A 14808-nucleotide genomic window follows, 5' to 3' on the forward strand; every position below is an offset into this window, starting at 1 on the left:
CGTCTTGCACTCCCTGGAAAGCACACCAGGAGCTATGATGGGGAGAGATAAATAACTGCACCTCGCTGTTATTTACAGGTAACGAAGAGGGCTCCAAGTTAGCCAAGAGCTGAGGAATGAGGCTGCTAAGCTCTACAAAGCAGAGGCAGGGAACAGAAAGTCAGAGCAACAGCCTATTGACCTGTATTTATGATGTTACACTCCGAAAGCAAGCTATTTTCTTAATTAATTTAAAGATTTTCTTTATTTCATGAATACATTTTGATGAGGAGCATGTTGCTGCCAACCTGCTACACTTCAGATTGATCTTTCTAAGGTAATATGCAGGCAGATATTCATACTTCAGCTTGATCATTATTAAGTATCTCTTACTGTTGTTTTTTTTAAATATCAAATATTGTTGCATTATTTTTGAGGCCTCTTTGATTTAAAATGCCAGAAGGAGCACAATAAATCAGAATTCCCTTTCCCTTTAATCCTCGCTCTCCGCGTTTCTGCTGTAAAATGAAGTGCAAAACAAGTTTTCAAAGCAGGCACTCTCCTCTGCAAAGCAAAATACAAACTGAAAATATTTCAATCTATCTAAAACCCATGGAACAGTTGGGCTCAGCATGAGAGTACAAAGAAACCAAACCTAAAAACAATTCTGTGAGCTTCACAATTCCTGTAAAACCCCACTTCTCCCCCAGACAGTACAGTTACACAAATAAACAGAGATGCACATAACTTACCGGAGCAAATATCACCATACACATTTACAAAAGAATTTATAATCCAACTTGCGTCTCCTGAAATAAAGCAAGGTTTGTCTCATACTAAAAATAAAGGCTCCCAAAAGCTTCTCACAGGAGAGAGAGAGAGAGGGAGGGAGGGAGGGAAGGAGGGAGGGAGGGAGAAGGAGCAAGCAAGCACCAGCTCCTTGCCTCGCTTTTTATGAAGCAAATAAGGAGAGCAAGAAAATCAATGCCGAGAGAAAGTGAGATGATATACCAATCAGGCAGCAGCCTCAGCCTTATTTGCAGAGAGATGGCAAAATGCTCATATTATTAGACAATGACTACACACAGCCTAAGTAGAGAAAGTGAATACTTTCCCCTCGGTGAGAGGCTGGCTGCTTTGTGTGCAGGTACCACCACAGTGGGCTGGGAGATGCAGCCCCTTCCTCCCCACTGCTAACGCAGCATTGCTTTGAGTCCTTGTGCGTGCTCTACAGGAGAGAAACAGTTCACAATTCTGGGCTAAAGTTGCACTAAGCTTAAAGATCCTCCAAAGCTCTGATGCTTACAAACTGCCATTGGAGCAGTGCTTCTTCGTTGCTGGGTTTGGGGGGTTTTTTGGACTCTACTTTGAGATGCCTTTCACTGCATCTTAGAAAGCTACTGCAAGGAGCCCACCCAAACAGGGGAAAAGACCCCTCAGGTCTCCCACACTTTAATGGGCACTGAGCTCCTCCTGTGCTCACACAAGACTAGACCTCCAAAGTGTCCTCCAGGAACCGGAGCTTTCACCCCCTTTTGTGTATCAAAGAAAACCTATGGGAAACCACAGGTTCCCTTGCGCCAAAAGGGAAAATTTCTGTGCTATTAATCCACCCACACAAACCCTTTGCTGTTCCCTGTGTGTGTGGGGAGGAGGAGGAGGAGAAGGCAGCAGGAGGTAAGCTCATTGCCTCCGACATACAGGCACCTGCTTGGGAACGGGACACATCCCTGGCAAGTGCCTGCCACCTCTGTGCAAAGATGCCACATTTGCTCCCCCCAGCAGCCACACAAAGACACAAACCCCACGCCGTTCCACTGCAAACCTCCTCGCAAGGGGGGTTTCAGGCTTGTCCCACCTCTCCACTCTGTGTTCAGGACTTCAGCACATTAAGAACATAAAATGGATCCACCAGCCCCACTCTGCCAGGCACTGCTTGCTGTTACCCAGGCTGTGAATCACGCTCTATGCTATTTATTTATCAGCCTTGGGTTTATCGCTGTTTTGCCCTCTTTTCTACACGCTGCATCAAATATTTCCAAATACATGTGACAACGGATGAGACACAAGGTGAACTTTCTGTTTTATTTGGAGACAGAAGTTACACGCTGGTATACAGAAACACCTGCTGGGTGACAACAGCTCTCTACGCAGCAAAATTGGAGCACAATTGCTTTTCCCCAGCGGCTTTGGATTTAGGCTGAGCAAGAAGAGCTGGAATTCACAGGGAAAATCCTGAAGACAAAACCAAGGAGACTGAATTTGTCTGATAATTCAATTTATCTGTTTGGGGCTGGCACTTCTAGTACAATCCAGACACACAGGATGCTCCAGCAGCCCTTCATGAGTGCTGATCCTCAAGGCCCCTTCCCCACGAGCAGAAGCTGCACTGCCATGCTGACAGATGTCACTGCTGATGATGTGACCCCGTGTTTCCAACAGATACAGCCTGATGCTGGCTGATACTGTAATGAGGAGACATCGTGGTGCTGAGAGAGTTCTCCGGGCTGAAGCACTGCTCTGCTGCTTGGTGCATTTTAAAGTATGGGAAAGCATTTGTCGGCTACTGTGCATGCTGCCCAAGTCCCAGCCACACAGATTAAACTCAGCACCTCTGGTCTGCAAAGCTGGGCAGCATCTGCCTCCCACTGCACCGTGAGCAGCATTTCTTTTTGTTGCCTTACCCACACAGGAACCGCACTCTGCAGCCACGCTCCCACCATGCAGCCTGCATGTGGGACACATAATGTCTCAGCATTTGCCTCGTTAGTGTTAGTTAGTGTTGGCCAACACACCTTCCTCCCCGAGGACAGGGCTTACACATCTCACTCCTTCCTTGCCAGCTCTAGAAAAGACAGAGCAGCCCAGACAAGGTATGGAGGAGATTTTGAAGGAGTAACACAGACCCGAAGACAAACATGAATCAAAAGCCAGCAATGGGCAAAGGTGCCTGAGGACGACACAAAACTTGCCACCCACTGCATCAGCACAGGGGTTACTGCTGGCTCTCCCATAGCCCTGGGAGAGCTCTTCTCCAGCCTGCGGGTGCCTGGGTTTCTCCCACACATTTGGCTGAGAATGGCAGGAGGATGTTCAGCCTGCCTGAACTCCCCAGTTGACACATCTCATTGCTCCTGGCCTTCTTCATTGCATTCAGCTCTCCAGCTGGCACTGAAACTTGCTGTATCTCATGGTGACCAGCCTCTTGCTGCAAGGTGTGACAGCAAGTGAAATGCAAACACCTCTCATTTTCATTTTCCAGTGAGATAATTTTATTTTCCCTTCCCACAGCTAACAACTGCTGTTACTGAAACTCACTAAACTCTCCTGAAAACTTTGAAAAACATGCATTAAAATAGTTTTGCAGAGGTGCCCCTGGGAGCTGCTTTGTCTCAGCCTTCTAAAATGTGTGCCCACTTGGGCACCTGTGCAGGACGTGGGGGTGAGGATGCAGTTTTAGCCAGAGCACGATGGGTTGCAGCAGGCGATGACCTGTCCTGTTGCACAGCTCCTTCAAACAACGCTGCAACACGGACTACGTGACATAAGGAGATCAAAGCCTGCTTTTATTCCTGAACCAGCGACAAAACATGAATGCTGTGGATCAAGCCTAACGTTGCTGAAAGCAGATGTGTCGGTGTTTGCTCACAAGGCAGACCACTTACCGGGCTGCAGCAGACCCTGCAGCACTGCAGGCTGGTGCTCTCTTCAGCTTTATTAGATTCTTTTTCAAAAAATTCATCTGAAATACTGAACGGGGCACTCAGCATCACCAAGCATAAAGACAGCTGCTGATGATGCCAGCGCTGTTATACCATGTTGCTCTCTATGCTGTATCAGAGCCTTCCACTTTTGATTTTTAAGTTGGGAGTTTCAAAGCAAACTAAAAAGCTTCACAGGATTTAAGCCCCAAACTCCTTTAGATACTACTGAAAAGCTGTACACATCCAGCAGATTACCGCCAGCTTTGCCACATCACTCAGGGCTGAAGAGGTTTAATCCCTGCCTCTATGAGGTTCATGGCCAACAGAGCTAAAAGGGATGCAGGGACACCAGTACCAGAGAGGGCTGCAGCCTGGGGAAAAGACGTCTCCCCGAGTACAGTAGCAGCCATGGGAGGCATCTGCACAAGGATGGCAGGAGACGGGGCCACTCTTCTGGCTCCCCACTGCGCTTTGCTGTCTCTTCCCACAGCACCCAGCCCACCACAGGGTACCTAAAGCCCCCACAGAGGGAGCCCAAAAGCACTAGTTACATTGAGACCCTCTCATTGCTGTGTTGCTTTACTCTTAACGCATCTGCTTATATTACCCCAGGAACCCTGTCCATGCTTGCACATGTGAGCAGATTTACAGATGCCTATAAAATCACCCACTGCATGGTAGAGATGAAGTTTTATTGGTCTCACCATGGAGGACCTAAGCTAGAGTTTTTTCAGCATTATGGCCCTCAGCTCTGCCCCAGGCTGCATCACACCCAGGCTTCCCTGCCCAGGCGAAGGCAGGAGCAGGCAGCACCACCACAGGCCCTTTGACCACGCTACTACGCATGTGCCCACTCCACATTTGGAAGAGCTAATGAGTAATATCAGAGCCTCCATCCCACCTGTTCTGTAGAGAAAACATCAATCAAGGCAGCAGCGGCTGTGTGAGCAGGTTGGAGCTTGGCAGAGGGGCTGCAGCCCCGGCTGGGGCAAGGAGAATTGGCCAGCCCAGAGTTGCTGCTACAAATAACCCACCAGCCCAGGAAATACTAAGATGTGCTGCCTGTTTGCCAACAGAGATTTTCACATTTCCCTCTCAATCTTTATTTAAATTTGGGAAGACAGAAAATTAACGAAGTCTGAGATATATAACTGGAAACCATTTGTTTTCCTTGTGGAAATGGAACGTTTCCTAATGAACCTCCCCTCCCCCTGTGCCATTCAGCTCTGGATGCAAATATTGCTGCGAGTTTATCAATCTGTGGCTTGTTTCACGCAGTTTGCAATGCTAATGAGTAAACCAATTTTGACATATTATGTAAGCCAGTTTCTGAAACAGAGATTCTTGGCAGGCCAAATGTAAACACAGACACCCTCTTGCATCCAATTTAAATGAGCATGTTGCTGAAAGCACTAAGGGCTTGATTCTGTTGACTTATTCCTGATTTACTCCAGTGAAAAAAGAAAAACAACAAAAAAATACCCTTCAATTCAATTACTAGTGCAGCAATAATTTGCAAAATGGATCTAATTTTGTAACAAGGAAACATGCTGGAATAAGCTAATGCAGGGTGGTGACTCGGGCACTGCATGAGCATCAGCACAGCACACGATTGGAAGCACACACACCATTCCAGATGGAGTTAATGGGGGAGATGTCAGCTCTCCTCTCCCTCATCCTTCCAAGCCAAATTCAGCTCCAGGTAGCACCCCATGGGATGGACCACCCCCAGAGGGTGACTCCTTTCAGCCCCCCTGCTCTTCCACCATGGCTTTGCAGGAGAAAGACATTACCTACCTGAGCAGTAGGCAAAGCCCAAGAGCAGCACTGAGTGTTTTGAGCCACATGCTGCCCCTGCTGCAGTTATGCTGGGGGTGGTGGGAACCCGGAGCATATTTGTTTCAGCATGCACCAAAGGTCTGTGCCACACCAGGGCATACCTGGGTGTTGAGAACACATGAACTGCTCGCTGCCTTGTCCACCTGACTCAAACCTGGCAACTGGCCCCACCACAGAGGCAGTTGGACACCCTGATTAATGGATTATATCCAGGTTTTACAGACTATGATCTCAGCACCAGAATGACGTGCATCGGATGGCAGACTGCAATGCCCAGCAGCACACCTTTGAATGACACAGGGACAACCTGAAGGTCACAAACTCAGAGTTAGGGGTAGGAGAAAGGAGGAGGGAAGCATTTTTAAAACCCCCTAAAAAAAAAAAAAAGGCTCTACCAGAGAGATGAACACAATTTTATTAAAGTGAGGAAAAGCTGGAATCAAATCTTTCATTTACACTTTTCCCGGTACCATCTGGAACATTTGCATCTGCCAAAAGCACAGCGTATTTCTGTCGACAAGTGGAAGCAAATGAGGTAGCAGCATACCTGGAGGTGGCCTCTGCCCTGCTAATTGCTCTGGGCACCTCCAGAGTGTATTAAAACTAAAACATGAGTGTAAAGTTGAACTGTGATGTTACTGCTATGGCAGAGGAAAAGTAAGAGTCATACTCTGCTGCGAGGTCAGGTGTGCTGCTGCAGAGCTTCTTTATTGCACGTGTCCAAGATCCCACCAGGCACCGGAGCTGCAAAACACACAACCTCATATTCAATCCCCTTCACAGCCTCAGGACCAGGATATCATTTATCATACCTGGCTCTTTTGTATTATAAAGTAAAGGAGAGCAAGAGGAAGAATACTTTTAGGCTCCAAGCAAATATCCCATCCTGAGCTTTCGACGGTGAGAGCAAACCTGAGAGCTCTTTCCTTTGTGCTGCATAGCGCTTTCAAGCTATGATCACAAGCAACTGAAATGCCACACATTTGCTGGCTCATCAAGTTTTACCCTGCAAGTTTGGAAATACACAGTTGATAAAGTAATTACAGTTTTTATGGCATGAGAGAAAATCTACTGCTGTCTAGACACAAAAAAAAGGACCGTGCTTGAAAGGAGGGCAGCTGACAAGTAAGCATCCCTTGGGATGAGAATGACAGGGATACGTGCCGCCTGTACAGACCCAGCACATCACAGCACCAGGGGCTGCAGAGGAGCAGCAAAGATTGGGAAAAGATGCCCCACAGACCTGAGGGATCGTGCAGATTCCTGCCTGAATCAGTAAAAGCCTAGCTCTTTGCCAGCCAACAAATACCTGTCCCCACTCACGCTGCCACCCCAGCACGGAGCCCAAGGTGGGAGCAAAGCCCAAGACCGGATCACCACATCGGGTCCCATCCCAACAAGGGAGGCGACGGCAGCGAGCACCTGGCAACCAGACTGATGTACTACAGCACTTCCCTCCCTCCCTCCCGTTATCTATGTATGGCACAACACAGCATCAGGCAGGCAAAAGAGTACTTGATTTATAACATCTCATTTTTACCGTAATTTTAAATGATTTGGAGTAACTCCTGTGGTTAGAAGTCCAGCTGTTATTCAGGGCAAGTCAATTTGGAAAGCCCTCACTGTCCATCCAAGCACCCCATGGATTTCTGATGCTTGGAATAGTGTCACTGCAACACCCTAACTCTTAGTGCTTTCTGCATTTTTCAGTTTCAAGTCTTGTTTCTGCACATCTTAAATACCAGACAGTAAAAACACAGAAAATAATAATCTGAAGGTCAAATGGGCACGGACTGTATGATGAAAACAGCTTGGAATAAAAGAGAATGAGATGACTTTCTATTGTAATTTTTATAGCTATTTAACAGGAAGAATGAAAAAGTCTAATTACTGTCAACTGTAAGTTTTCAGCTACCCAGCCAGTAGAGCGCTGTTATTAAACTCCTGCATAATTGCCTCTTTTACTCTGCTTCCCACAGAAGTTGTGTTATTTCACTCATAGTTAAACTCATAATATTGGCTTCATAACTAAACCTGTCAATCGAAATCCCCAGGGGCTACTGCAAGGATAAAAATAGCACAGAGTTGTTTCTTCCCTCAGCTTTCCTTCAAAGCCTGTTTCTGGAATTACCGGGGCTGTGGCTCGGCAGTGCCACGGACCGTTGCACCCACCACCGAGACGGGAATGCCGCCCCTGCGGCTCAAGCCAAGCACGGAGCAGAGGGATGGCTCCTTCCAGCAGGCGATTCTGTTCCCTGCACTGTGGGTCTGTCCCGGCCAAAATAAATCCATCTCTCCCTCCCGACACAAGCAGCTCAGATAAGATATTCGGTGTTGTGTGGCTGAGCCTCCATCCCCAAGACCAAAGGTGACTGCCCACCCCGGGGCTTCATGCCAGCACTGAAGTTCAGCTGACACTTGCAAAGCCTGGGGACACACGAAAAGCGCAGGTTTCTCCCTTCCCCAGGCATCAAGCGCTGGGATGGCTCCTCACATACAAACCCACAAGACACCCAACTACACATTCAAGACATCCACTGAAATACCTGTTGGACTTGATGATCTTATGGGTATTTTCCAGCCTAAACGATTCTATGAGATGAGCACAATTTGTGCACTTACGCAGGAGACTGCTTAAAGCACCAGATTTTTACCTGCCCAAGTTCTGTAAACTCCATCTGAAGCCCTGCTTGCTCCCTGTGCGTTGGACTGATGCTCCTTGCTAACTCCTGGCACGGTCCTTCCCTGGAGAGGGCGTTGGGCTTGCTGTAGAAGACCCAGGCAGGGTTTCTTGCCAGAGCTTTGCATGGCAGCATGTCCTCCCTGTCTGGCGGGATGCTCCTCTTGTCTCAGACACAGCATACATGGTGGGGCCAAACTCACCATTCAGCTCAGGTCTGGGATGAGATGACAGGGCTGGAAGGGGTGAGGGAAGATGGATTTGGCCTCACACTCAGACCTGCCATCTCTGTCTGTGTCTCTCTGGAGACAACAACCCTGTGCTGGGATTGCTCTCTGGTGGGCATGCACAGAAACTGCTGAAAGCTGGCGAGGAACTGACGGGAAAGAACACATTTCCCGAAGCGGGGTCCCAGAGCAAGGGCCTGGGGTGCCCATGCCAGGAGGGAGGCAGCGCCAGGGCTCTGTGTGCACCTGAACCAGCCCCAGAGCCATCACACCTGCCTCTGCCCTGCCCAGCCACCACTGGAGGAGCCCCTCGCTCTGCTGCGACTGACAGCCCGACAGCACATAGCACACTCACTGTACCACCAGGTCCACGGGGGAATCACGGGAAACTGCTTCAGTTGAGGTGGTTTTCCTCCTGGAAAAGCCACCACCCTGCCTATTACAGCCACAGGCAGGTGATACTGCACAGACCTGTGATGCTGCAACATCACTCATGGTCTGCAGCTGGAGCCATCCTCATGCTGGACAGCAGCAACATCCATCAACCAAGGAGTGAGAAAACCAGAGGAGCGGTTTAAAAATCTGTGCAAAAAGAAATTGCTCGCCCTCTCCCCACCCCTCCGCAGCAAGGAGGGACCAGCTCCAGCACAACACTTTGCAGCCACACAGGAATTATCGCTTCCCACGCAAGCCTGAGACACCCTGACCGGCACTCCAGAGGGGTCCCAGGGTTAAACAGCCCCTGTGCATGCACTAGGAGAGCACGAGGGTGCCCAGCACAACCCTCTGTGGGATACTCCTTCCTCCTTCCACCACTGTCTTTGCTTTACTGTTTGAAACAAGAGGATAGAAAATTATTCATGCCATTGCCTGGGCTGCCAAGCAGCGCCACGGTGCTCTTGGGCAAACTGGGAGAGCTCCCAGCAAGCCCAGCTGGGAGAGCCCCAGCGTTCCCAGGGGTTAGGGTGTCTCCCCAGGAACCTTACCACTGCATGACTGCCTCCCAGGAGGTGGTCCTCACCACCTGCAGACAGCAAGCCTACCAGAGGACACCCCTGGAGTCAGCGGGGCTGTGGGACTGCCTTGGTGGACACGGTTCACAGCAGACCCTCAGATTTAAAATAAACACAGCCTGACGCAGTGCTCCTGTTCTCACCCATGGTGCTTGTTCAAATGAACCCTCAGGCTGATGGATCTCCTCACCCAGAAAGTCGCAGAGACCCAGAGAAACCTGTGTTATAGCCAAAGTTACCACTGGCCAGAGAGCAGAGCTCACAGCTTCCACACCTGTGCCAGGCACAGGAAGGACAGGGGGGTGAAGCACCAACACATCAGGGCTGAAGCAAACCCATCAGCATGGCTGGGAACTGTCCCTGTGTCCAAGTACAGGTTGAGAAGAGAAGAGTAAAGGGCAAACAAGGAAAACTGAAGCTGCCAGGCAGAAGGGCAGCAAAAACTCCTACGGGAGCAAGTGTGGTGACGGCAGAGTGTGCACAGAAGCTCAAAGCACTGGAACAGATCAGGTGGCATGAGCCAGCCTACCTCCACTGGGGGTGACACCATACACCCCCTCTTTGCATGCTCAGCAAGGTCCTCAAGGAGAACACGACAGAGCAATCGCTCTTATAAACACAGGCCTTGATATCTAGATGAACGTCCTTGGGGTCTGACTCTTCAAAGCCTCAAAAACTGCTGGGGGCTCCTGATCTTCCTCCATCTCCACCAGACTCTACTGCTTGTGGTGTGTCCATTTAAACTTGTCAACTCTTCATCCTCAAAGAAGAGGAATGAGAGTCCCAGGCTGTCCTGTGCTCTTCCTGATGCGGCACAATGGTTTTGACAACTTCCCATCACTCAGCAGTAGATCCTTCAGGAGGAATCTGGAAGAGGAGAGCACAGGCTGCGTAAGCACTGGGTTAAGTCCAACTGTCAAATTTGCACAGTGATCCGAGCATGCAAGAAAACACATGCAGGGTCTCACTATTTCCCCAAACTACAGTACTATAGATAAAAAGGGTAAAATTGTATTCCAATTGACTGACTGGGAAAAGGAAAAAAAAGTGCCTTCCTGTTTCCATAGCATCAAATTAGCAATGGAATTTTAGATGCAGAAAGCAGAGCATTCATCTTGCCACGTACTTTTCATTTAACATAGTTCAATCAAAGTGGCCATCAACTCTCCTGGATGGAAGTAATTAAGGAAGGCAAAGGCTGCTGTGTTTCCAGTGGAGAGGAGAGCCTTTCCTTTGGCAAACCTTATGCGTCTGGATGCGTCCAGCCCACCAAAAGTTTTCAGTCAGCTGTTAGCCCAAGGCTTGTTCCCAGATGTGGGGCACCCCACTGCTCCAGCTCCCTCAGATCCGCAATCCTTCCCCCACCATGCAACTGCATCCGTTATGTGAGCAGAACACGGCTGTTCTGACAAGCGCACACCATGCAGCAGACATGCCCACGTGCCTGGGTGCAGGGAAGAGGAGCTGTCTGCATGCGCTCATCTGATGATGCAGGACACTTGCACTTCGGCTCTGTAATGGATGGACATCTAGTCACACCCAAAGGAGTAGGCGGCCCCATGTAACAAGACCAGGGACCACTGAAGAACCCCGCCATAGAGAAAGCAGCTAGTGCAAGGCAAGGGGTTGGCTATTTGGTGAAAGCCTACACCTCTCCCACTGATGCCCAGGCAGACACTGCAGTGCAAGACCAAGAAGGTGGCTATGCCACCGTGCTGAGTGTCTGTTCAGTTCTGTCTCAGTCGTGAATGAATGTCTTGGTCACCACTGAATGTTGGGAGGGTATCTTCTATGGTCCCAATGCTCAGAACAACCAGTCATGCACCTGACAGCAAGTAACAGAGCTCATGCAAAAAACAGATAGTATCTTACATGAATCATCATCATCAGGGCTCTTCCAGACACCAGCTTCAGGAAGGTCAGGTGGTGAGGTACTGTATGTCCCCTGTGAACGAAGGGGAATGGTGCATTTTTTTAAGTTTCACATTAGGCAGCTGTACAACTGCTTTAGGTGGACCTTCCCTGTGGATCGGAGAAGACTGTCCTTGTCCAACCATCAGAGGGTTTCTGTGCAAATCACCTCATTGTCCTTGGGCTTTTGCACATTTTCACGTGTATAAGCTTAAAGTGTTTGTTATTATTTCTTGAAGTGAGGAACCCCCAGAAGCACTTGGTGAGTTTGCATGGAAGACAACACTGTTGCACATCATTTATTTCCAGTAATGTATTCAACAAATATCTGGGTGTCCAGTACACGCTTGTTGGGAATTTATGCAAATTTATTCTACAAATAATCTTGAGAAACAATGCTAAGAGTGAATTTGAGCTGAGACTGTCTGAGATTGAAGGTGTTAGTTAGGTTATCAGACACAGTGGGTGGCATGTTAATGAGTTCACTTCTTAACTAGTGGGTATAAGTGAGAGGCTTGATCTACAACTGAAAGAAAAAACTGAAAGAAAATTTGAATTTAGAGCACAACAGCTATTCCTGAATAGATTCACATGCAGGCACTTGTTTTACCGCAATGCCTACAGAAATATGCACGGAGCAACTGTTTCTGAATAGCCCTGTGTATAGACAAGCCTGTAAAATTTGGTTTCTGGTCTAAATATTTAAACTGGCTGTCTGCATGTAATACAAGGTAATAGTCTTCTACAAAATCACTGTTTCAGTGAATTTACTGGCATCACCTTTGTTTATCTGTGTAAGAAGGGGAGGGAAGCATCAGACAGGCCTGAAAGCCAGCAAAATAAATTCAGGGTTATTTTCAAGAGGACTGCTTGTCTCACAGTTAAGAAAATGGACCCGGAGATGGAAGGTCCCATCTCTGCCACGGTCTATTTTAACTCTGCAGAAAATCAGGATGTGTTTCTCGTACCAGACACAAAGCATTTTCTCTTACTTCAGCCGACAGTCATTTTTCCCTAAGCAGTCACATCAAACCACTTACAGTTCTTTGCATCCTACTGTAGCTTTGTTTTACTGTAATTGTCCTTATTTAAAAAAAAAAAAAAAAAAAAAAAAAAAAAAAAGTACCTTCCCTCTTTTTTAAAGCGATTAGAAATGTCATTCACATTACCCTCTGGATGTGAACTGAGCTATTCCCAACAGCCACTCAAAAAATACATAATCACCATAATTACTAGTGGCATCTAATTAACATTCAACTTCCTCTCTAGAGCAGCTACAGCTGGACAACCCATTTATTTCAACCTAAAACTAATGCTCTCCTAATTATTTTCTGTCACACTAAGCAGCCCACCTGTGTCCATCTTCACCAGTGCCTCCGTCTGGCACAGCAAGCCAAGTGAGCACCTCTGCACACACTGCGTGTGCTCCGCCTGCTAACAAACGCCTCGTGTAAACATGGGGACCTGCTCCCCCTGATTATACAGCTGGTGGCTCTATTAGCGTTCTTCACCAGGATTCACAGGAATAAATAAATTAAAAAAAAAAAAAAGGAGAAAAAGCAAAGGAGCCTCCTACATCAAATGCAAACCACCCTCTGCTTGGCATCATCGCTGGGGAAAAAGGCTGCAGCCACCCCAAGGTAGTCAGTGCTCTGGGTCTGACCTCTTGGGAGAGGGCAGAGGATAAAGAAGCCCATAAAACACTTGTGCCTCTTGCTCCTGAGGATGCTGGGGGCTGTTTGCCCTTTACCATGGCTGTGATCCACCCTGACTGTCCAGGGTGTCGCAGCCGAGCAGGAGGGCTTTGCCTACGCCTGCACTGCCTTCAGCTGGGGCACCAACCACCCTGTGCCCACACCAGGGCCATGGCTCAGTCTGACAGCTGCCAAAATTCACTTCCATCAGCCAGGTGGCAACAGGGTCTGGGTGGGCATGCGGACGGCCCCAAGTCCTGGTGTGTCCTGGTGCTGGTCTCCAGGCTGGGGCAAACCCTCTGCCATCACCTTCGTTCTCCTTCCCTGGCCGCTCTGTAGCAGCAATAGCGCCAATACTGCTTAACCCAAACATGATTTTAATAATCCAGACAAATAGGGATTAGACAGATTAAGCAGCCTGTTTTTATGAACTGCGCAGTATCAGGCACTCATTCTGAATAAACCAAAGTACATACAACTCCGCGATACCTCGGTTGTTTCAGCCTACTCCTAGTCCTTTTCTGTAGTTCTTGCAACCCCCATCCACTAATCAGGCAACTTTTTAATTCTCTTTCATTCTCCAGACACACATCATCCCTGTTGGTAGGAAAAGCAATGCCTGCTGCTGCCATCTAGATGAGCTCCAACTCATTAGCTCTCTGTTTCTTTCCAGAACTCAGCTGAAAACTTATTTTCCCTTTTGCTCACGCCTCTCCATTTTCCTCTCTCTTTGCTATCATCTCTGTACTTATATTATTTCAGCCTGTAATTATTGTAGCACTCCTAGGAAAGACGCTCTGCAAAATTACATCATATTTGCAGTCTCATTTGAGCTTTCATCATTACACCGACCACATATATAAAGGGGATGAGAAGGAAACTGACAGTTACTGGGGGAAGCTCTGACTAAACTTCTCCCAAACTCAGGAATTACTAATGCCTCTTTCTTTCCTTCTCCTCTGCTTCCATTTGTCATCTTCGGTGTGAACCTCTGCAAGCAGAGGTCCCTGCTCAGCCCAGCAGCCACGTAGGGTCACAAAACCCACAGCAATGCAGTATTTACCCCCAGTCAAATGTGGCTAAGAAGGTCAAAATCTATAGGTAGAAGGAAGAAGCTCAGACAGCATGATCTTGCAGGCTTCGCTTGCTGAGAAAAATACAGGAGATCAAGAGTTGTCAGAAATGGCCTGAGTTTCAAGGGAAAAAAACCAATTAGAAAAAAATAATTAGTGCATGCACATTGGTGGGCCATTTATGTGATAGCCAAGTTATGGTTTTGATGCCAACATAAGAACTGCAAGCCCCAGTTAAGCTCCGAAATTCAGTATCTTTAAACTCTGCATGAATTTTTTCCCACCCATCATCACCTGCTGAGCAGTAAAATGCCTCCAAATTGAATTGTCCAACCTTCCCCAAATAAATTTCCTGCACCACAAAAGAAAATCTCTTCATGGGAGCTGATTTGCGAAACAGTTTAGACAAGGCTATAAGCAGATGATCAAACTTTATGAAAATGCCCTAGCTCTTATCAGTGCAAATCAAGCTAAGACGGATCAGAGTATTGAAGTCTTAGCGTTTCATAAATCAAAGAGCTGCCTACATGCTCTGCTGGCTGTCCAGGAGCACCTGCGTATGAAGGACTAATTGCAAACCAGTATATTTTTCTTTGCTACTTTTCCAGAAAAGAACAGAGTTATCACAAAGTGCTACTCTCCAGCTAGCAAAACATTGCTAAGGTTTCCCAGGAGAACCACTTGCACC

General features: G+C 47.9%; 1 protein-coding gene across 2 annotated transcripts in view; it reads right to left on the reverse strand.

Moving 5' to 3' along the window:
• The window catches only part of SYNPR (synaptoporin), a 109937-nt gene that overhangs the window by 44921 nt on the left and 50208 nt on the right, over positions 1 to 14808 (reverse strand). Inside the window, exon 1 of one of the 2 annotated variants that reach the window (XM_005229972.4) lies at positions 732 to 905. The exons of the other annotated variant lie outside the window; for it this stretch is intronic. Coding sequence (XP_005230029.1) covers positions 732 to 755 — 24 coding nt within the window. The 5' untranslated portion in view covers positions 756 to 905. Of the gene's footprint in view, positions 1 to 731; positions 906 to 14808 lie in introns of those variants that run through there. 2 annotated transcript variants of the gene reach the window in all.

The sequence above is a fragment of the Falco peregrinus genome, chromosome 5 (genome assembly GCF_023634155.1).
Source record: "Falco peregrinus isolate bFalPer1 chromosome 5, bFalPer1.pri, whole genome shotgun sequence".
Classification (NCBI taxonomy): domain Eukaryota; kingdom Metazoa; phylum Chordata; class Aves; order Falconiformes; family Falconidae; genus Falco; species Falco peregrinus.